The sequence below is a fragment of the Haplochromis burtoni genome, unplaced genomic scaffold (assembly GCF_018398535.1).
Source record: "Haplochromis burtoni strain Fernald_Lab_line unplaced genomic scaffold, NCSU_Asbu1 Contig_37, whole genome shotgun sequence".
Lineage (NCBI taxonomy): Eukaryota > Metazoa > Chordata > Actinopteri > Cichliformes > Cichlidae > Haplochromis > Haplochromis burtoni.
The window spans coordinates 2286119-2310253 of record NW_024582398.1 but is presented as its reverse complement, the minus strand read 5'-3'; the positions used below and the strand labels follow the sequence as shown (position 1 = coordinate 2310253).

Sequence of the window (24135 nt, the reverse complement as noted above, 5' to 3'; positions counted from 1 at the left end):
AGTGTGCCTCTTTGGCTGGAAGTGTGAACTTTAGCTCGCTTTGAGGAGGTTTTCATTTCGGAGTCTCTGAAGAGGCTTGCTGAGCTTCAGCTTTTGATAGGAATCAGCAGTAAGAGGGATGGATATTGCTGTGCGTTTTCCTGCTGCACACTGTCAGATAACCTGAACCGGTTGTCTCGTCTCACAATTTTCCTGTCAAACTCCACAGGGAAATTAAGTCAGGAGAAGTAACTGCATAAGTTGTCCAACTCTATCTTAAAGCTGCTATTTTGTGCTTTTACTGTTTTGGCAAGGATCTTCGCAGAGCTCAAATTGAGACATTGCATTGAAATTGTAGCGTCAGCTGGGAAAGAAACTAAGATGAATACAGACTTTAAAGTGTATTTGACATGTCTTTTGAAAGATCACATAAAGCTTTTCTGTATGAGACATAATTTGGCAACTTACTAAAAATAACCAGTTAGATAATCTAACTTTCTAACCATCCTTTCAATACAGATAAAATACACTGCCTCTCACTGCTGTTTTTTTTACTCAGAAACTCATTCATCATCAAAAGTAAATCAATACCCCATTGTCCGGATTCATTCCATTTGAAGATTGATAAAATCCTTGTTGTTTCACTGTGGTTTCTGTATTTTTGCCAGATACTGAAAATGTGTATCGATTGGCTATAAAAGATTGCCAAACAGTGGATGGGTTTGTAGTTACATAATGCAATTCAAACAACTCTAAATCAAGAGACTATTCCCATCTAATCCTGTAGTACCTCATTTTAATCATTGAAGATCTGCACCACGCGTCTTATTATTTTATATTTTAAAAAAAACCGCAGCAGCTGTTGAAGATTTTTCGTCATAATTACTAAACAAATATTGAAATCAGCTCAAACTAGAAAGAGCTACGAGCGTGCACCTGTGCCAAGCCTCAGCAGTCTCCACATTTGTTTTTCCTAATAGAAAATGTTCACAAGTTTGTAATCTGGATCTTTATCGGATTAGACATGATAAACAATTGTGGGATGTATGTGCCAGGCTCATTTCTTGTTTCAATCAAGTAAGTGCAGTAGCTCGTGTGAGAAAACGAGTGCCATATGAAGGGAATCCTTTTAAAGCAATTACAAATACTATGAGCTGCGACCTCCATTTGTTTTCATTATCAGAAGATTTGGATTGATATTCTGTTCCTGTTTGTCATTCATTTTTATTTAATAATGGTTTCAGGTCTAATAGATAAGCACCAAAAACTAATCGCTGATTGGTTTGTTACTAGAACAACTTTTTGTTATAATTCTGACATATGCAATACCACACATTGCTAGTTCTGGCCTGGAGCTCCTTTTCCCTTCAGAGCTGTCTTAATCCTTCATTGCAGAGATTCAGCAAGTTGCTGGAGTTTTTGGTCCATATTGACATGATAGCATCACATGCTCTATTGAGATCTGGTGACTGGGGAGGCCATTTGAAAACAGTGACCTCATTGTCATATTCAGTTAGCCATTTTGAAATGATTGGAGTTTTGTGACATGGTGTGTTATCTTGTTGGAAGCAGCCATCAGAGGATGGGTACTGTGTGGTCATGTTCAGCAGCCATACTTAGGAAGGCTGTTGCAGTTATATGTTGATTGATTGATAGTAAGGAGGCTGTGGTTTCCCAAGAAATGATCCCCCACAACATTACACGCTCGTCTGCATAGTCTGGTTGTAGCGAATGATTATTTGAGTAGCTGTTTCCTTCATGTTAGCTTGAAGCAGTCTGGGTATTCTTCCCAATCTGATGCTCAGTTTGAACTAAAGCATGTCATCTTTGTCATGTCTACATGCGTAAAGCCATCAAGCTGCTGCCATTGATTGGCTGATTAGGTAATCTGCATTAACAAACAGTTAAACAGGTACAACTGTTATATCTGAAGTAGGGCTGTGCGATATGACCAAAATCTCATATCCCGATATAAGAATTCTATCATCCCGATAACGATATAAATCACAAAAATGTAACATTTTCTGTAAATTCTGTGAATCTCGGGCAGTTCGGAAGTGTTTCCAGCTGGGCGTCATGTAGCTGGAGTCGAGTGTTTTAACCGATGCATGAAACGATACATTTTTAGACATAAGTTGTAACAGCCGCTGTTCTAACGTTAGCCTGTTCTAACGTTTGAGTCTAAGGTTTATTTTTTAGCACCTGGCGGCTCTTTTTTTTACTTCTTATCCGTAAATAATCTGCTCTTTCACGTGATTCAGTTTATTTTGAAAAGTCTCAACAGGATCTTGAGCTTTATTGTGAAACGTTTATGTGGTACATAAACAAGCGGACACGCGATGGTGTTACCGTCGTTGTTGCTAACGACAACGCATAAAAACAGGCGCTTGTCCATCCGTAGTGTGGTTATATTAAATATAAGAGAAATAGAGAACTTTAAGAAATTAATATAGCCACTACAGTGACCATCAAAACGAAGAAAAAATATTGCCGTAAACAGTTTATTTTGCGACACCACGAAACAAACGATAGCGTAAAATGAAACATAGACGTTTTTATATCGTTATCCGATATATATCGTTATATCGAACAGCCCTAATCTGAAGCATCCAGTGAGTTATATTGACCGACAAATTAGACAAAAAGTGCAACTCGTTGTTTTAGAATAATCAAGCAGAAGTCTCAGCAGCTATCATATTTTAGTCTAAGCATTAAGAGTCAGTGTATGCAATTGTCAGTGGCTGAAAACTCATGTTTTGACCCTGAGAAATAAAACCTAGGCCTGTTTGCTTTTGATGTGGATTGGAAACATGCCGAGTGTGGATTTTCCGGATTTATCTATCACTTAAATGTTTCATTGAGAAAATCCCCAATAAATGAATCCCCACGCTGTCGGGCATTCACTGACGTTTGTGGAAATGTATCACCGTTAGATATATAAATGTCAGAACCTGTCTGGTGAAGAAAAAAGAGACTCCCCCTTCAGCAGCAAGCCCAGGGCTTCACTAGCACTTGCTCAAATCCTTAGAAAGTAAAGCCTTACTGGAGCAGACCCCAAGGCTTAATGTCAGCAAATTAATTATGGATTCACCCAATTAGTTCACAAACTGCACTGTGTTCTAGGGAAAATGATCATTCCCCCAAATGATGTCTCTCTTCAGTCTTTGTCCTACTGTGCGTTGCGTCTCTCTTAGAACCGCAAGTGTGCATGCCGGCGTGTGTGAAGCGACACGCAGCAGGCAGGTAGCCTGACCTTTTTAATTATTCAATCTCCCAAACTCATCCTCAGACACTCTCATACCGTCCAACCTTCAGTTTAGCTTTCAGTTTAGCTTTTTAACTACTCCCGCCTGTCTAAATATATTTCTGTCTTTCTTAAAATAAAACATCCTGTGTGCTCTGTTTTTAAAGCTTTTCTAATCACACTGATCTGTGTCAACACATGAAGTGATGCTGTAACTCGAGTGACTCATTTGACAGTGTGAGATTGCCTTTGCTCAGTCTGTACACCCCCACCCTGTCTGATAAAGCATGTAATTATTGCTATCTAATGAAAGTCGGTCAGGGACGTTGCTCATATCTATTTACCAAAGCAAAATTATTTTCTTATTTCATCATCATTAAATTTCATCGCATTACAAGATGATGCTGCAACAAATGAATTTAATTTGGATTATTATTTTTTTTTCACATCCTCCTATGGTTAAAGTCACAATGTTGGGTGGAGAATAACCAGGACAGAATAGAATTAATGCTTTCATTATTGATGACTGTATATGTTGGGTTTCTGATGTGTTAATTAATTGTTCGGTGAATAAAAGATCAAAGTAGAGCGCAAAATGCCAATCACAAGATCACCGAACAGTTTCTTCTGCCTTTAAAAAAGGTCAAACAAAGCCACAAAACCAAATGATGTCACTTACTTTATGTCTCAGCCTTGTGGTCTTCCTCAGTACATTAAAGGAAATAGAGGTCATATGTTTGGCAGACGATTGGCTTAGAGAGTCACATGGCTATTGACTTCCTGATCTGATATACATCTTTCTGATAACTAAAACCAGAATTGCACAGATCCGAATCTCCATTATACCACCTGCATTATTGCTCAATTCGATGACTTGTCATCAGCAACATGCGGTGTCTATAAACTGTTCACCCGCTCTCTGTTGTAACCTCACATATGCCTCCATATAAATGTGAAGGTTAATAGCCACACGAGGACCAAAGAGTCCTTCTAGGAAGATGATCAGAGTTATTGACTTCACATGTCTGTGTCTTTAACGTTGTGCTTGATCGCTGCGCCGCTGCACATAGATTAAGCTTAGACACGCCCCCTATGTCAGTGCCAACTCAGGAAGTTAAATGGTATTAAAACCACTAAACATATCTATGGCGGCATATGTGTTACTTTTTTATTCACATATGTGTGATAAAAACACGTAACCTTTAACTTTGTTAAACCGATACATTAATAAATTAATATAACATGAGCCAGATAAAAGAATAACATTGAATAAAAAATTTAAGTCGAGAAAATAATAATGGATTATAGGTTAAAACTTCAAAAGTTCAGCACCCAGCAGCTGCATAAAACTTTAAAAATATGCTTAAGCTTAGCAAACAATCTCCCGATTTCAGTTTTAATAATACTAGAAGGTGTGAAAAAATGAAGGGGTCCTAATACTTTCTCAGACGGCCTTTTCTTATTGATTTGTTGGTGTTTTCTTCTGTCATAAATCACTTTACAACGAGATCAGTCATTTGAGACTGTTTGTCTTTGTGCTGTATTCGAAACCCCCGCTAACTGACTGCCCTTCCCCCACATCTGCGTACCATACATACTCTGACAGGGATCTCTGTGTGCCCCTGACATTGAGCAGAGTTTGCAGACTGTGATTGTGCTCACGGGTGAAGCCATCCTTGGGAGACAGAGCCGGCTGTCACAGATATGGATTCGTTCATTTAATGTTTTGGTGTCTCGCGCGCAAATGTTTCCCTTTCAGTGAGCTGTGGCCACGCAAGCGGGGGAGTTTTATCGATCATCTGACTTTTAATAGCTCTTAAATATTAAGATTCATGTATATGACCTTTGTGTTTGAATTGAGTGTGCAAAATTCCTGCCTAAATACCCTCTCATGCACTGCTGGCTGCACTGTCAGGCTTGTTTCACTTTTTCTTTTATAGTATTGAGAAATTGAACTCTTGATTCGTGTGAGTTTTTCTTTTTTCTTTTTGAAATTGAAACAGTTCTCAGACCACTGCTTATAGTTGACTGTCTAACAGAAAAGAAACAGGCATATAGATGGGGAAGGTTTGGCCTCTGTGCGGGTCTTGTTAGCTTCTGTGAATCCTCCTTTTCTCAACTTCCCACCCTCTCTGTCGCTCTCACTCTTTATGTCACACACACACACAAGTGGATGGCCCTGGAACAAGGGCCGGTGATTGATAACTCTGTGCGAGAGACCTCAGAGGCAGCGGCACTACAGAGAGATGGACAGATGAAAGGGGAGAGGGAGGAGGGACTGAGAGGAGACTGAAATGAAGTAACAGGGTGAGGCCTTCCAGCAGCAGTTAACATACTCCAGCCGGGGTACCATATTGTTAAAAAGGCACCCTGGAAGTAACCTTGTGTGCGGCTTCCTCTCGTCAAAATCATTCTTTTCTCTGCCATGACAGTAACTTAAAGATTACTCAGCTGAACAGGAAAATGATTAGCCTTTTCCACCTCTGCAGGGATTATTTTTAATGGACCCTTCTTTATCCATGTTGACGGTCTCAGGTTGTATGTTGTTGCATTTATGACCTGCTAAAGATCTTTAAGCATTTAGGTTTCCCATAAGTCCATAAAGGGAAAGAACTGAAATCATTAAAGGAGGCTTATAAACAGAAAACGGTTTTAGAGGGGACAAATTGGTGTGGCAATGTACGCTTAAATAGGAACATGTGGAGGATTTTTTCCTCAAGGAAAGGCTGCATACAAGTCTTTATACCTCCTGGTGTGATAGCTCTGCATGGTCCCATATGTGCAGAGGTGTCCTGATAATGTCACATTTCAGCACCACCCACAGTAGCATGTAGTTTCACATTTGAATAGCCAGTTCTGATGAATAGCACAGGTCGGCTCAGATCCACAACATATGAAATCTTTACCTTCTCACCCTTCTCGTGTTTTTTACCCTCGATATTTGACCACACAGGAGCGATGAAGACTTTGTGTAATGACTTTGCTGTGATGCTTTCTGACACAAAGAGATATTTCAGTGATCTCAGCACTTTGTGAGAGCAAAGGCGCCTCAGGCTCTGGTCCTGGATGAGCACAATGTGGGATATGAGTGTTTTGAGAGAGAGAACGTTTAATCCCTGTTGTGCTGCAATAATTTAGTTCCATTTGACTCAGATGCTTTTCCCCGCTTTCCTTTGTAACAAAGATGCAATTGTACAAATAATTGCCTGCATGTCTGTGAGTGATAGCGAATTAAAAAGGCTTTGTCGGGTTACATTTTCAGACAGCTCAAAGTTACAAACTTCTCTTTATCTGAAATAGCAACTGTGATTATGTGTGCAAGGCCAAATCGTGGCCAAGCTAAAGTTATTTGAAGTTCAGTAATCATCTGGCTTCATATTGTGTGGATGTGAACATGTGTTTCTCTCTGGGTAGATTCTAACTACCCTCTATTGGTCTGAACGTGTCATTACATGACAGTCCATCTTCAGGTTCGACACATCACTTTATCAGATGATAAATTTCCCCTCTCCAGTCTTATCAGCTTCCTTCACATCGACTGTCGTCAGACTGAGCATTTCTGCGCTTGCTTTGTTTTGAAAAACTTTCACGGCAAAAAAAGGGAAGAAGTAGACTGAGTTGAGATACCTCAAATGTCACAGTGATCAATAAGAAATGTGATGAGTGACAAGTTAGATGGAGCTTCACATGAGTATTTGTCAAGGAAAGAAAACACACTTCAAACAGGGGAAAAGTGGAGCTTTTAGAGCACTGAAGTTTTGTCACTTTTTAGAGCAAATGGAGCACTTTGTCACCAGCAGTGTCTGAGTGCATGTGTGTGAAGCTGTGTGATTCACTGATTTCCTGTATATCTATTGCCTGCAGCTTCCCAGACTCTTTGTGAAGAAGAGGCTGTGGGACTTTGTAGTCAAGGACTCTTTAATGCATTCCTGTGTCAGAGATTTTTTTGGTGCTTTTACATCAATGATGTGTGTATATACAGTAACTACGTGTGTGTGTGTCTGTGTGCGCCCGCGTTGCTTTAAGCCAAGTTTCTTTGTGTTTGTGCCTTTTGTGTAGGTGTATGTGCCGAGGCGGTATGCCCCGGGGAGTAGTGCTGACAGTGCACTAGGAGTCTGAACCTTGTCAGTATTGGTGGCTCAGGAGGAGAGATACCCTGCTGTGCGGAGCCGAGCCCTGCCGTCCTGTGCTGTGCCGCGTTTGACGCCATGTCCCTGACTGACAAACACAAAGTGAAGAGACAGCGACTGGACCGAATCTGTGAAGGTAAAGTTTTGTGTATGTACCCATCTTAAACTTTTTTTGCACTCCCGACTCACATTTTCCTGCACTGCTCTTCTCTCTACCTTCGCGCCAGTTTTTGTTGTTTCAAGAGCTACTTTCAGTACGTACAAGCAGGCCTCCAGATTTTGCTGTAAATTAACTTTGACTGGGTGTCAACTGGGTGTGATGATGATTCTTTATATTTGGAGCTGCGCTGAACCAAAATCCTGGTTTGATGGTCTACATATTGAGGTTTAAAGTGACCTCAATTTGGTCAAAAGTGAGCATTTTTAGAATACAGGTTTAGCCTGGGTTTAACCTCAAAATCTGCATTTCTTTTGACCTGCAGAGAATGAAATTCTTGCTAAGTGCATCTCCTTGTTGCTTTCCTTTGGAAAATAAATCCTCACTTTTATGTTTTTCCTTCTGTCTTCATTGACCACCTAATCTTGCTGTTCTTAGCAAAACCCTAGCACCTATCGGCGATCAGTGCCTATTGATTGCTATAATTTTCTGCTTGCACGCCGCACATGTCAGATACTACAGTAACCAGTCTATGAATGTTGACCTCAGCAGCAAACATTCATCCAGTGGATGTAAATGAAATTACTGCTTTACTCTGGCCTCTCTGCGAGCTGTGGTTGGTTTGTGTAGGAGTGTCTGTTATGTGACTTATGGTTAAGGAGAATCTCTAAACATCTGAACTCAAGTTAGATTACCGCAGGGGATTGAATGGTTTCCATCTTGTCACGCCTGTTAAAAAGCAGCCAATTTTACAGCATGAACTGCAGTGATTATTAAGCTTTAGGTGGTGGATTATAGAGCTGTGGTGTTGTATTGAAAGGCCTGAACATACAAGAGGAACCCCCTGCTGCACGCATAGCTACAAAGTAAGCCTAGGCAACAAGGAATATGAGTTTTTGTGTGGGTGTATAAACTGTATCTGAAGCCTCGTGAATGTGCATTTTTAAATCCACTTGTTTGACTGCCCAGCGTGTGTTTTGTGTTGTGTGTATGTGTGTGTGCATGCGTGTTTGTGCGTATGGGTCTGTCAGACTGTGTCCTGAGGTAAAATCATCTCCTCTCTGCTGTCTGGGTCCCCAAGAGGCTTGTTAAGCTGCTAGGCCCTCCTGGAGCCAGCGCAGAGAGAGGCAGACATGACTGCAGTGCTGGAAAATGAAGCTAGACGCACCATTACCCCCAGTGCCAGTATATTTGTTTTGCAGCATGATGTAACCACCTCAGCTTTATGCACATGAAATGAAGGACATATGCCACACTTCCAGCATATAGTCAGGACCAAGAAACCTTGTCTGTGATGTAGCATTTGGAAATATATACTGGCGTTAGGAAATTACCTTACAACCCTGAACCAATAAAAGCAAATCTTTAAGTTCAGCATTTCTCGAGTGTAATCAAGCCTTTTTTTGGAAAAAAAAAAAAAAGTTGTCTGAATAACTAGTCATCACGAAATCAACCCCTTCATTATTTATTTAGTCAGTTTTACAAGTTTAATAATAATAGTATTGTTTTTATAGCTTTGACTACACTAACAGGTATGCAGTTCTGTATTATCTTGACAGCTAAAATTTAATGAGAGAGAAAGAAATAGGGAGAACCTGAGTTTTAAAACAACATTTTAAATGCCATGAGGTGCAATCATAACGTTTTTTGACTACACAACACCTGACTTAAATTTGGCTAATTGCTCTTAGGGCAGTGCTTGCCCACTTCCACTACAGCTGCTGACCACTCACACTCTGGACCTCCTTTAGCGTGTTAAAACCTGGGGCGTCAAACTTGAATTTTTATTTTTGGGAAAAGACAGTCACAGGGAGGCATATCTGATATATAAGGCAGCTGATGAGCAAAGGTATTTTTTGGCTACAATACTGTGTTTTTCAAAGCACCCGATAGAAAATAACTCAGTCCTTTGGGTAGAACTCCATATTGACCGTTTGACCCTGGGGGATGAAATAACAGTGCATGTCTTAATAAGCACGCTCCCGGCTGTGCTTTTAATCTTATGCACCAGATATCCGGCTTTTCTAGTAAAGAAGTCTGCTGTTTGGTTGTAGCAGGAGAACCAGCGCTGATCACCAGTGATGATCCCTGACGTGACAGGTGGGTTAGTTTTACCCAGACGTTGATGTCTGTTGTGTTGTGCGCAAGTTGTAGATCCATGATGAAATCCCTGACAGAGAAGTGAAAAGTGTTTAATAGGGGACTTTCACAGGGAGATCTGAAAATAGCAGGGTAAAATGGTAAATGCCTGTATTTATATAGCGCTTTTCTAGTCCCTAAGGACCCCAAAGCTCTTTACACATCCAGTCATCCACCCATACATTCACACACTGGTGATTGTACATTGTAGCCACAGCCACCCTGGGGCGCACTGACAGAGGCGAGGCTGCCAGACACTGGCGCCACCGGGCCCTCTGACCACCACCAGTAGGCAACGGGTGAAGCGTCTCGCCCAGGGACACAACGACCGAGACTGTCCAAGCCGGGGCTCGAACCGGCAGCCTTCCAATTACAAGGCGAACTCCCAACTCTTGAGCCACGATCACCCCAAAAGCATCAACGTTATACATGGTGCAGTGCTGCCCAAGAAGATGACCTTGAATTGGAGAACAGGCAAATCATTTTAATTCATTTATATTTTTGTTTTTTTGGTGGGGGGGAGGTGTCAATAGCAAGTTTATTCCCTTTGCACTCAGAGTTACATGAGAAGATTCATACCACATGCCACATGCTTTACCACATGCTTTATTTAAACAGCAGAACCAAGCTCAACGGGGCCATCATCTGCCATGGCTGAATGGGGGGTTAAGCAGAAAGAGAAGTGGGGGGAAAGGGAGAACAAATAGAGACTGAGACAAAAAAAAAAACTAACTTTAGGAGAGAGAAGACAAAATGTAATGACAAGCAGTGGTGGCATATAAATACATGCCTGAAGCAGCATTCTTAAGGGATAAGGGAAGGTGGAGAGGGAGTCTCTGCCTTCCAAAATCCAAACTGGGAAGCTGCCCCCAGAAGCTGGATAGCTTAGCTAAGCATAAAGATTGGAAAGGGGGAAAAGCTGCTTTTGCTTTGCCCAAATCAACTTTCACCACCTGTAAAACTTGCGGAGATTTCTTGGCCAGGACTATTTGCCAGTCAACATGCAAAGACTCCAGGAAGTCACTTGTCCCAGCCAAGAAACAATACAGTACATAACCCCCTGCTGAACTGTTGTTTTAACATGGAGGTTTTTCACTACCTAGGATTGCTGCTGATCACAAGCTGTTTCCTTTGGACAAAGCAGTGATAGCAGTTTTCTTAGTGCTGCTCAGCAAACCAACATGACAGCCTTATGAATCTTTAACTCTAACTAATAAATGAATGAAGCAATGAAATTTCCAAGATTTCCTTAAAGTTTTTTTTATGGGCTATAATTACAAATAAATTTTATAATACACAGCACAACAAGGAGATTTCTTTATAAAAGTTCCCCCCCCAAAAAAAAAAAAAAAATTGAATAATAGTTCTTTAACAATCACCTGACCTTAAAGGTGAGTCGTAAGTAACAGGAGGATTTTTTTCTATTGGTTGAAATAACTTCCTGATTACCATTGCAGTCTAGATCCAGCTGCTGAATTTGCATGAATCAGACAGCTGAGGTAGTTAGTCATTCCTGAGGGAACAACAGTTTGTCTGCTTGGCTTGAGCGCAAAGCCCACAGGAGACGCATAGAGAGACGGTAACAGGTGTTGCTGTGATGCATGCAGAGCTGCTTCATGGTGAGCTTACCTGCCGACGTTCCTTCTCGCACACTCGCAAACACAAGCACGCCGGCGTGAAAACTCACACAAGATCTCCAGATGGCCGTCATACAGGATCAGTGCATCAGTCCCCTGGTTGCTATTGTGAGGGCATAAAGGGGGGGGGGGGAAGACAGCTTGTGATTTGTTCACGAGCCAGTGACCAGGCCGAGTTGTCCCACTGATTGCATGTAGTGGAGTGATAAGGCTGCTATGGCGATTGTCTCTGAGCAAGGAGAAAGCGTACATGAAGCGATCTGCTGCTTTTGGTTTCACACGCAGGTAAAAGCCTCACAGGGCCTATTTGGCTACTGTCTGGAGTAACTCATCTTAATCCAGGTTCACACTTCAACCAGACTCGCAGTTGGCAAACAGATACAGACCAGATGAAGCCATGATTTGCGCTGTCTCTTCTCAATCTCTTTCAAGTGAAAATCTGGAACGTCCTCTTTGGAAAACGTCTGCTGAGACTACACTCTCTCTGCACTGTCCAACAGAGCCTTTGCCTTTGTTTCCATTGTTTTCCCAACATTAAAATACACCTCTTGTCATATCCAAGTCAGCTCTCGTTGCCACGCAAGGTGCAAATTGTATTTAATTTTTTTTATATTATAGCATTTCCCAAATTGTTCATCCTGGCTGTCTTTATATTAGCATTTATGGCAGTGGGATCACATATGCTGTATCTCTGAAAACCCGGTGGCTAGATGACAAGGCTGATTAAGCCATTAAAGTCCTTGATATGTATTTAGCATAATCTGGCCTGTCTGCAAATAAGAAGGCAGGGAGCTGGTTGCAAATGTTTTATCAAAAGCTGCTAGTTAGCTCAATCAAAGCAGCTGCTGGGAAGCATCAGCCTTAATTCGGCTTTATGAGAAATAGAGAGATGCTTTCTATCTCTCTTTCTCACTCTTTCTCTTGTTCTGTTTCTTTCTCTCTCAGGGGTGGAGAGATTCATTTCTGTCATCTGAAGAGATGAGGAGTGATCTGCCACGGCCCATGTTCCTCCCAGCCTCAGGTCCTTTCATGTTCTCGGCTTAATTTGAGCTGAACCAATGTTTATCATTCTGCAGCAACTGGGCCGAGTGGCTGGGAGGGAGGACAGTTTTGCTCCTGATCCATTTTTTTTTCTTTGCAAAGATTGTTGTTTTTCTTGTAGACTGCATTACTCTTTTCCCTCTGGGTTAGATTAGTGCCGCTCTAATCTAGTCAGATAATGTTTTTATCAGCATCTGCATTTTATTCATGTTGTGCAACATGATGGCACTTTATGGTGGAATAATTAGGAATATAATTTATCCTTATTAGATGCAAAACAAAAGTAGTACTGCAGACACAGAAGCAGAATTGTTCTTTCTAGTTTCTGATTGCATTTGCTTATAACTGTTATAGTGAATCTGTTTAGTGTGAACTTTGAACTGGATTGAGCACTTGAGGAAAAATAACGTGAGTCATGTAACTAGCTGTTTGGGTGTTCTTACCAGCTTTACTGATTCAGAGAAGCTTAGAGTCACCAGTTAAGAAAATTATATTTTTGGTGACCTTTTATTTAACTGATTATTCAATGAAGCTTATTTTGCGGCCGTTTTCTTTAAACTAGAACCCAATCAATACAGCTTGAAATGAAAGGTTTAAAAATATATCTGTTGGCTGATTCATAATGAATGAATCAATGAATTTATAGCATTGAGGATTGAGGACTGCCATCCCAGCAATGGTGTCAAAATCGTTTCTTATATGTTATTGCCAGTTTATTGCCAGTTGATTACTCTAAATTAATTTTCAACTTAGAATATGTTTCCTTTTAGACTACAGCTGTGGCATGCTTTCATGTAGTACAGTATATATGCTATATAGTTTCTCACTTAGTACATTAATTGAACAGGATAGTCCATATTCATTACCCATTATCCAATTCAGGGTTGTAGCGAGGCTGGAGCCTGTCAGTGGATTTATATTTGTTAAATGTTGAATTTACACTGTAGGTACATCGCAGACATCTCTGAAATCCTACATGGTAGCATGCACCTCCCTGGAAATGTAAGTACATGTTGCTTCGACTGGCCTGTTCAGTACCGTCGATTCGTTCTGTGCATTTCCAAGTAATTTTTTGCTGCAGTTTTTGAATTTGTCAGTGAGAGAACAGGAATGATTATCTCAATATAAGGACTCAAATATGTCCTGGAGAAGGATTGCAGAAATTGCAATTATTGGAAAGTACGTAAGGGAATGACCCCCAAAAAAGAGCGGAGGACCCAGGAGGGAAAAGCATCTTATTTGTTCCTATTGTGGCTGGTACCACATATAAAACACTGGGACACAACCATGAGGTAATTAACAGATTAAAAACCACACAAAGTCCTGAATGCCGGTAATGGTGTCGTGAACTGTTGGTGCTATAGGCTCGACAAAGATTTACCGCAGAAGTCTCTTTTAGCTAGCACTGGCATCACTTGCAGCACTGACAACACATCCACTGGCTGAAAATTGCTGTAATTCTTATGTCCTTCTCCTTTTGCTTTATAGCTAAAATTTTAATCACTAAGGGTAAGAAATCTGTTGCATTATATTTCTTTATAGGTGTTTTATCAGGATTACGTGCAGCTGCTTGTCTAAGACACTGATGAATGAGTAGTCTAGCTTATCTTGGGAGATGAAACATAGATTGCGGCTATTCTTAAATAAAAAGTGCCAGAAGACGTACTGACCTTTATACACTAGGCATTAACACTACAGAAAATAAATAACGTTCGCCTTCTATAGCGTTCAGCGCATACGAATATTGCCACCCTTCCCCCACATCTCTGCTTTTAACTACAAAAAGCGCTCTTTCATTTAGCCGAACTCCAAATCATTTTTCACCAACGACTTAGAGAAAAATTACATTTTCTCTCCTTTCCTCTCTCTCTTGCTCTCTCCTTCCCTCCCTCTTCTTTCACTCAGCTGCAGCTCCAAAATGCAAGCGGGCTGTCGTCTCTCCCTTCTGTCTGCCCCATCTGTGATGCAGTATGGGCCACTGGCTTGATAATGATAGGCAGGCGGAGCGTGGGGCTGTGCACAAGGCAAAGATGGAAAATACCAACCTGCTAAAATGGAAGACAAAACTCTAATCAGTTGCTTCACCAAGTCTACTTGAGGTCTTGCCCTGTAGCGGCTCTCTCTCTGCCCTGCGTTCCTCCCATCCTTGAAATCTGTAACATGCTGAGCCGTGCACTGCAGAGATGCGAGGTGGTAAAGAGGCAGAGGACAGCGTCTTGATAACACAGCAGATGTAAACCCTCTGAAAGCCATCAGACCAGAATTGGTACCATGTGTTTTTCTTTCCTCATCGCCCCTCCTTCCTGCCTGCACTTGTGTTTGAGTGAGAAAAGGCCCAGAGGCTCGTTAAAACTTTAATATACTGTACAATCACAGTAATTGAGTAGAATTTTCAAGTTCTTCCAGTCATGGTTTTAATTTATGAAGTCCCTATGAAAGTTTAATGGATCAGCAGTTGTAGAGTCGCAGCTATCTAAATCATTCTGCAGCTATCTCTGCCTGCACTGCCTGCCAAGTCCCGCCGTTAGCGTCCTGTGCCCTAGAAAGATGGCCAGATTGCTCCAAAGGCACGACTGTTGCTGGACGTCTGTTCAACACATTGTACCTAGAGATCTTTCACAGAGCCGCATGACTGGCTGTGAGCTAGCAAGCCGAGGTTTTGGCATTAATTTTGATGCCGTTCACCACATATCCAGTGTTTAAATTTGGAGTTTCCCTTTATTGTATTATTCATACAAGCAAACACAGGATCCCTGTTGCTTGATGAGTGCAGTGTAGTATGCTCACTTAATTATGGAGCAACTCTCGTGAGAGAAAGGCTTGTCAGGGAAAATGCACAAGATGAATTTGCCACCACAGCTTCTTTTGCTAATAGATTGCGGGAGATATGATAAGCCACGTCCTTGTTTCGTTGTAAGCAACACCAGTCCGACCGTACTTGAGATGTTTATTATTGTTATTAATATTTTGTCAGGAAGCGGGAACTGAGTGACACACAGCCCTGAAAGGGGCTTATTAAAAGAAGTTATTGTCTGCGATCGCCGCAGAGAGATACAACACAGTGATTAATGGTGTGTTTTACAGTTGACAAAAAGGCGCAGGGAGACTCAGACCTGAGAGTACAGGACTGAGAAATCACTGCACGGAAATTGCTAGGTATGGGTTACCTCTAATAAAAGAAAGCATTCTTCAGATGTGCGACATCATGCGCTGCACAGAGCTGCAGGCAGAAACAAAACTGTTCTGATTTCTTCTTTGTTTGACCTACTTAATGCTCTCTGATTCAGATGTTCCATAATTAAAAAATCTCTTGTTGTTTTTTTGGTTTTGTTTAGATATTTTATCACTATTGCATCATTTAAGCCTGGAGTCGAAAACAAGGCGGTTCTAGCATTTGGCTCTGCGGTTTGACAGGTAGTGGGACAACATAAAGAGACACAGCATTATAGCAGTTTCTTGTTAGTCTTAAACTGGAATAAATTTAGCCCGTCTCAGTCACGCTGTCTCAGTGTCTTAGCTTCAGAAGCATCCAGATGATGTCACTAGAGACTTGCAGCAAAGGGTATTCCTTTAAACCCGAGGTGTCTATTTCATCGATGGGTAAAACGCAGAACAGAAACAATCCTATAGACATTTAGATGTGACAATCTATTCGGTATAGTCCAGTCATCTTCCCTTCCTTTCCTTCCTTGTCCTATTTCACATTATCTGTTTTCGAGGTAAAGTCAAAACTGGCAGCCTCTCACTTTATCGGCCTTTTTTCCTATCAGACACTTATCAAAGCTCCTTTCTTCTCCTCCTGCCACTGTTTGCATTGCTCTTATCACAGCAAGTAAACACTGGCAGTTATCTCGCTGATGGTGACATCTCATAAGCCACATCTGCTCTGCTGCGCATCTGGTGTGCAGTAGCAAAGTGTAAGTTCTGTGAGTGGATAAAAATGACGCGCACAGATGATATTGTGATGGCTCACATCGACCAGAATGCCTGCTGACAAACTGATAGATATAGTGGCTTAGTACCATGTAATAATGCACTAATTCAGTTCACACGTATTTAGATTTCTGCTACACACCTGTAATGTTCTTTCAGTGCCTTGTGCACAGTTGAAATACTATTATGTTGACACACCAGCCTACTGCAGTAGGTGTCTCTAGGATCATGCATTACAAGGACCATATAGACACTACTCATCGTAGTATAAATCAGTCATGACGAAAACAATCATTAGAACACGGCTGATTATAGGCATTCATATATGTCAACTTGCCCAGTGGTGTCCTGTCGTTTTCTACCAGTCACTAAATAAAATGTGGCCCACAGTAGTACTTGTGTGACTGGACACTGTAACCATCTCCTCCCCCTCTCTTAAGGGAAATACACCATGTCAATCCCCAACCTCCTCTGTCCCTCTGGGAAGATCCATTAATGCCCAGAGGGATACCGGCTGCAAGCCAATGGAGAGGTGAGCGGTAAACACTCGAGCTTTACTCTCTATAAACACATCCAGAGGTATCAGCAGTATGTTGGCTGTGTATACTATCTAGTTCAAGTGATGTCACAAGGGGCAGTGGATTTAAGCAGGTTTTAGTTTGATGCTAATCCCCTTGTGGCAAACGCAGTGGACAAGAAGACTACGCCTGCCAATGGCGTGCATCAACCCCCAGTGGATTAGTTCGCCTTGTCCCCTCCTCCATTCTGCTGCCATTGTCCAGCATGTGTTTTTTAACCCCAATTTCTCACCCTCAGTCTTAGCTTGGAAAGTAACCGTGATACCCAGTACAAGCATGACCTCTGCAGTAGAATGGAGCAGAGCTGCAACCTAAAGGTGTGTTAATTTTCTGTGTGTTTGTATTCTTTCTGTGTTTTTATCATGTTGGGCCTCTCTCCCCACAGATTTCTCATGTTTCCAGGACTGAATTATTTAAATAGGTTGCCAGCAGGGAGCTACATGATAGCATAGACTGAGAAGTGAGGGGAGGGGAGGGGGGCTTTTGGTTGCACATCAGGTAAAAGGGTACCTCCTGCTTCACCTTTCCTTTTTTCCTCTCTGTTCCTCTCTTTTGATTGGGGCTGAGTGTAACTGGAGAGTTGAAATACAACACCTGGCTCTATTTTCCGCCTTTATAGCTGCCCTCTTTATTGTCTTCACTGATGCCTAACTCAAGTGAACAGTCGTATTTTGGTGGCTCTCTGAGCCAGCGTGGTCCTGAATGGAGTGAAGGCCAGAACGATAGGGCTGCAAGTCGCTGTCACTACTGCGGTAACATTGCAGGGTGTAGAAATTCTTCTGCACTGTGTGGGGAAGACGGAGACGTTTGGTTTCACGGTCACCTAGATCTTGGGGAAAAACGGGATCCAGTCCTCCACTCCTCTCTATACAGACAGATCCAGCAGGACCAGCATGGGCAGCCACCACTGAAGAATACCTCTGTACCTGACCTAAGCAGCAGTCTCTACCTCAAGGAGCTAATGGCAGGCCGGGCCTCAGCACCACCTCAGGATTATTACCTCACTGACGCCACCTTATCTGGTCATCCACCTAAGGAGTCTGGGTTTTACAGGGATAACCAGCACTTGCTCACCAGATCAGCCTTGCATTATGGGCCCAGCGTTGGGGGGGTTAGGTCTTCCTGGGATCAAGGACAAGCAAGAGCCACACCCTCTTTACTGGCCTCTGCTTCTACACCTACACCCGCGCCTCTTCCTCCTCCCCCTCCTCCCCCGCCTCCTCCGCCACCACCTCCCCCTCCGCTTCATGAGCTGAGCCGTTTGTACAGGGAAACTCTGGGATCTAAGATGATCCCAGACGTCCAGCGTATTGGTGGCAGCTCTCCCGCTACTGCGATCTTCGGGGCTCAGCCCCCGCTTCCTGTTTACGCTGCTGAACCGCTGTCTGCTCGTCAAACTTACAACAGTATCAACAGCTTGCGCCTGGATCCCCTTCAGCCAGCTGCCACCAGTTCATTGGTGGATCCAGCTTCTCAGGGAATGGACGCAGCTTTCCCCAGGGCTTACGGAGCTGTAGCCTCCCAGAGGCTGCCTTATGATCCAAACTATGACCCCAGCTCAGCCATGGTGGCTGCCACAGCTGGAATGGTCTCCACCTTGCCTCCTCACCAACCCAGTGCTGCAGACCCTAAGAAGATGGTGGACCCTGCTTTCTTGGCTTTCTTAAGAGGGGAAGGCTTGGCTGAAAGCACAATTACACTTCTGCTGCAACATGGCTTTGATTCCCTTTCCACACTGGGGATGATGGAGGACCATGATGTTAGATCTGTGGCCCCTAATTTGGCCCAGGCCCGTGTTCTGTCACGAGTGGTGCTCAGTTGCAAGACAGGTGGGACGGCAACACGTGCCCGATCTAATAGCTTCAGCCATCGCAATGACCTCTACGTGCAGCCCCAGGGTTTGACTATGGACCCCAACCTGATGCAGCAACCTCCCACCACTGTCCAGACAGTTTCCCCTAGAATGGGAGAATTTCTGGGTAGAAGACCGAGCAGCGCACCCTCCCAACATCTCCTGGAAACCACCACCTACCCAGGAGCACGGCCGCTGGCACCTGGAGCTTTTCCAGTCAGCCCTGGAGGATATAGCAGTGCTGTGACTCAGGGAAGACCCTTCTCCATGTATAATGCCCACACCGGTCTTGCCATGTCTGCTCTCGGAAACCAGCCTCCACCTGCTCCAGGCACCCCTGGAGCTGCACCTAAAACCTTCTCTGGCTCCTATTCCCCGATGGAACTGATGAAGAGAGCCCCCAACTTTCCCCCAGCATCACCTGTAGGAGCAGCAAGCCCCCTTCACAGCCCACAACTTCTCCGCAAGGGGATCAATGCTGCTCCTGAGAGTACCATAGTTCCCGTCAGCTCTGCCACCACTCTTCAAGCGCAAAACCTTAACAACAACAAGATGGTGGGACGCCGCACCGGTCCACCTGTCATAGTCTCAACCATGGTCACTACGCCTGACACAAGTAATGTCCAACCTCACTTTTCTCATTAATTTATGCAAACCTTCCATCCTTATTGCTGAATAACCTTTTTTTTTGTAAGTTGGTAATAATTTTCTTCTGTATATTAGTTCTACATATTTTGACATGGATTTTGGCATACTAGGAAAAAAATCACACTGACAGTGTTTTTGAATGGAGGAGTAGCATGCAAGCTGCATCTGACAAGTTAAGTAGCTTTGCTCGGAGGGGTCTTCTTTTTTGAATTACGCAACTATTTATACATGTATTGCAAGAGAGTTGTGTCATTTGCCAGAGGGGATCCTGTCTCATCATCAAGTTGAAATATTTCTTTTGAGCAGCACTGCTTTTATTGAGGTCAACATTTTTTCCATCTATTTCTTTTTAAAATTGTTGGTCAGAATTATTTTCAGGCACGAATGTGCTTTTGGAGTGGTTTGCAGCTCCGTTTTGCTTTTCAAGGTTGCCTGCACTTGATTTGGTGAAGTTAGAAAGCACATTTTAAACACTTTTGATTATTTAAGTGTAAGATATTAGACAGAGTGAGTTAAGTGACAGAATTGCATCAATGTTAAGCTTGTCTTATATGTAAAAGTTTATTTCCTTGATACAGAGCTACTGTCATTCTATTTTACGCTGCACTCTCTCCTAATCTGGGGCTTAACCGCCTCAAATCCAATTACACTAATTGGATGTATATTTGCGTCGACTATAGGAGGTAACTGTTTTTTATAGACTCCACGCTTCCACTCAAATCCTGCTTCCAGTGCAGCGCAACTAAAAGAGTGTTTCTTTTGTTATAAACTCAAATTTAACTAATATATTGAGTTTATTAAGTAAATGTCCACTGATCTGCATTGTACACGTTTTCCAACATGTTCCAAGAAGCAGTATACAGTTTAGATTGTAAAATCACTGCTAATAAACACCAGTTGATGTTCACTTTGAAATTTCATTATAGCTTTTTTCATAGTGACAGAGCCATTAAGGAAATAACTACTAAATTAATATGTTTTTGGAGCTTTCCTAAGTGTGCTTTTATATTTAGATCTGCGGAAATACAGTTATTAATGGGCCTCAAACAAGGCTAACACAAGTAGTGAGGTAGCGTTTTATGTCCAGATACTGCAAGTGAATTCTCCAATGAGGCATCATCTCAGCTTATTTTGATTTCTCCTTCTAACTAGTTGATATATTTCCCGGCTGATGAGAGCTGATGAGCTTAGGGAGGAATTAAATCTTTTAACCTTGTTTGAGGCCGTGTAACCCTGTATCTTGCCGGCCTCTCTAATGGGTCTGTGGGCCGCTGCACTTGTTATAGAGTAATGACTTTTATGAAGTGGCTTCCCTTCATGTGTTGTCAAGGAAATAAGAAGCGAGGTGTGAGAATCAGAAGAGGGAGAAGGAGATGTGGGATAGGCAGGAGGGTTCCTCTCGCAGTTTCGCGGAAATGTACGCGTCTCTCCAAGGTCACGGCGACGGCCGAACGTACCCATAACACTTTTAGCAAACAAACTCATTTGCATGGTGCTGACATTTGTTGCTTCACTAACTTCATCTGATAATGGGCGGCCCTTGCTGCTGATCGGAAAGCGTACTTCTTAATTGTGTGTTGCCAGGCAACATAGGTTTCAGTGGTAATCAGAGGCAGATAATCTTCACATTTAAGGAAACGGGAAAGTGGAGCTCCGCATTCAGTGTTACACATTTAGTTTTTTTTACACGTGTTACTTTTTTGCAGAGATAATTGAGTGAAAACAATAAGACTGTGTAGGCCACTAAATGAAATCATTTCTTTTACCCACCCGCTCCCCCTGAGCAGTGTACATCTCAAGAAATTGCTAGTCATTTTTCTGCAGAGGCGCTTGTATATCTGTGAAGAGCCTCTCGCATTACATGCATGGCGTTTTATGTTAAAACATGCATATTGATGAAAAGTTGACATGTAATTCCTTTTACACGTCCTGAATAAATCCTCCCAATACAAAGCACGGTCCTTTTCATCGTCTCACATTAAAGTGGACGTTTACACATAGCGTCAAGGCATCTACATTATCATACCATTAAATTCAAATTTATTCTCCAAGGAGAGTTGTAAAAACAAAGACGTGAGCAGAAGTGAAATCGGTGCTTTCTTAAAATATTTAAGTAGATGTAGGTGCAGGTGGGAGGGCCCTGCCTCCTCTCCGCTGGGCGCTGTCTTGGTTGGCTAAAGCTGTAAGTAGTGTTAATAATGGCATTAAACGGTTGAGTCAAGCTCTGTTGCACCATTTCCTTCAACCTTAAGTAGGGAGAGGGCCTCGAAGCACTTGCATTGGCCATGGAGTTGTCCGTCAGTGGCATCCCACAGAGCGGCACAGGTGGGTGAAACTTTCAGTGTCACGTGAAGCAGAAGAGCCATTTCCCTGGCTGTATGTGCGATTGGCTTGTAGCCTGAATTGTGTGCGTGCTCAGTAGATTAACAAAGGTGGACACTTGCACGTGGTTTCCTTGTGGAGATAATCCGCAGAACATCTTCAGCTGTACTTTTCTGGGCTGGAGAATTAGCAGGCAGTGTGGGGAGGAGACGGGGTATATTTTGGGAGCAGAGCTTGTAACTTACAGGGAGGAGTGAGACCAGAACTTGGCAGCAGCGCCTCATAGCCATATGGGATGTGTCAGTTGATGTGTTTACCTGAATAAGTCTGTTCTCTTGGTGACACACTCGGTGCCCAGGTTGTAGTCAAAACACAGCAGATCACTTTTTTTTGCCTCTGAGAGGAAACCATTGCTGTTTGTGGCTGACAGTTATGCAACCTTCCAGTGCATTGTTCCCATGGGGGGCCTGAATGGGATTTTAATTTCCCTGCCTGTGTTTGGAAGGACATTCACGAGGATGCATGCCTAATGTGCACTCAGCTGTCCTTGGCTAAACTGCTTTGTGTTCAGGTGTCTGACGTTGATTTCACTGTGCACTCGTACATGTTTTTCCCCCTAGCTAGGTGGAAAGAAACCACTCCCTGTGTGTCATTTTGGCCCTAGACTAGTACTTGCGAATGCTTTAGCAACAAGGTAGCGTCTGTCTTCCTGCGTAGCCACTCTGGTTTTGATTCTATGGGAGCAAAGCGCTTTGATTTATAGCTAACATGGTCACACATGCATAACTCCAGATATTCATGCATTACGATATATTGCTGTGTGTGTGCGCGCTGGTGGAACAATGAACGAAGTTGGCACAATCCACCATGCTGCCACACATGCACACAGACAACAGATGCCCGTCTCTCAACAGCAGGAAGTGCTCATTTTCATCAGGATGGCTGAATGTGATGAAGCTGACAGCAGGACACAGAGACAAGACCTTAAGTTTCCTCTATTTGTCTCTCTCTTCCTTTGACTAGCACTATCTACTATACATATAAAGTGCCGTCAGGAAGTGTTGCAGTAGAATTGTTTTAGCTCTGCTTTAAAAAAAAAAATTCAGCTAACTTAAAAACTAGGCACATCACGAGCTACTGGAGCACAGCTGAAAACGTCTGTTTTTCTGATGTGTATGTGTATGTGCAAACATGTATGATCCAGGCTCCGTTTTCTTTAAATTCAAATGCCCTGCGGTGTTAAGGCAACACAAAAATAACTTTCCTAATACTTCCTGGCTGAACTGCATGTTTACCCTTTCCTTACTTGTTCTTAATGCAATTATGGGTTACACATTATTATTGTGGAGGGCTAATAGCTTAAGGCAGGAATAGGCGCAGAATTAGAGAGGTGGAAGCCTGCTGTCCACATGTATGTGTTTGTGCATGCTACTATACAAGCATCACGTGTTGCTGACAGTCTGTGTCATCCTCGCTAATCCCACTGATATGAATGAAGGGAGACAGACAAGAGGGTTCAGCTCACACATCGTCGGTATGGAGTTATTATGTGGAGCTGTAATAAGCATCTATATGTGCTATTGTATTAATGCCTTATAATCATGCACATGCAAAACCCTCACTACTTTAAAGCTGCAGAGCAACTTATTCAGTGCTAACTCTTATTTTTTTCCCTTTTTTGTTCACATAAAAGAGTAAATGTGTAGTAATTGTAGCCTTTGTGCTTATTACCTGTAATTTTATTGAAAATAATTGTGCAACAAACTGAATGAACTCATAACATTTGGACAATTTGTTCTGTAGTAAGTAAAACACATGATCGGTGGTAATCGGTAAGAAACTTTCCTACCCCGTGTGCTTCACAGTAACTTTGGGATTCTTAGACACTTGCCTGTTTGCAGTCTCTCTGTCATGTATCTCCAGTTTCCTTTAAAACCTGGTAGATGTTACATGAACTGTCTGCTGCTCCATCTCCATTAAAAATCCGTATTGTTTGTATCCCCGAGGAAATACGACAAATCTATTTTTCCACTTCAGTATTTATTTCAGAGAGGGAAAAAAAAATTGAAGGAAAAAAAAAGTGTTTTCGAGCCCCATCCTCACTCACCCCTCCCTCTGTGTTTTCTCATGGTTGATCTTTCCAAACCATCGGTTGCGTTCACAGAGGGATTAATGGTTTCTGCAAAGCCAGCCAACCCGTGGAGGGAATGGAGCCTTCGAGCGAATGAGGAACAGCTGGTCTCCCCCTGCTTGTGACAGCTTGAGTGTTTGAGTGTGTGTTTGTGCGTATATGTGCGATAGTTGCAGCTGACCTCTGCGCAGGGTCAGAGGTGTTCCTGCTCCGAAATAACACAAAGTTTATGTTGCCGCTCTTCTGCATTGCTGATAAATGCCAGTCAGTACTGTCAATAGGCCTATTTAAGGATTACCGGTTTGCAACACAAGTTTTTGTTTATACTCTGCAATTACCCTGTA

General features: G+C 42.6%; 1 protein-coding gene across 7 annotated transcripts in view; it reads left to right on the top strand.

The window, feature by feature from the left end:
* The window catches only part of ctbp2l (C-terminal binding protein 2, like), a 94441-nt gene that overhangs the window by 33444 nt on the left and 36862 nt on the right, over positions 1 to 24135 (top strand). For 2 of the 7 annotated variants that reach the window (XM_005919515.3, XM_005919516.3), the window contains one exon: positions 7283 to 7501. In XM_005919515.3, the coding sequence (XP_005919577.1) occupies positions 7432 to 7501 (70 nt within the window). In that variant the 5' untranslated portion in view covers positions 7283 to 7431. Of the gene's footprint in view, positions 1 to 7282; positions 7502 to 12231; positions 12308 to 17163; positions 19307 to 19357; positions 21664 to 24135 lie in introns of those variants that run through there. The other 5 variants (XM_005919512.3, XM_005919513.3, XM_042219746.1 and 2 more) reach the window with 4 other exon arrangements.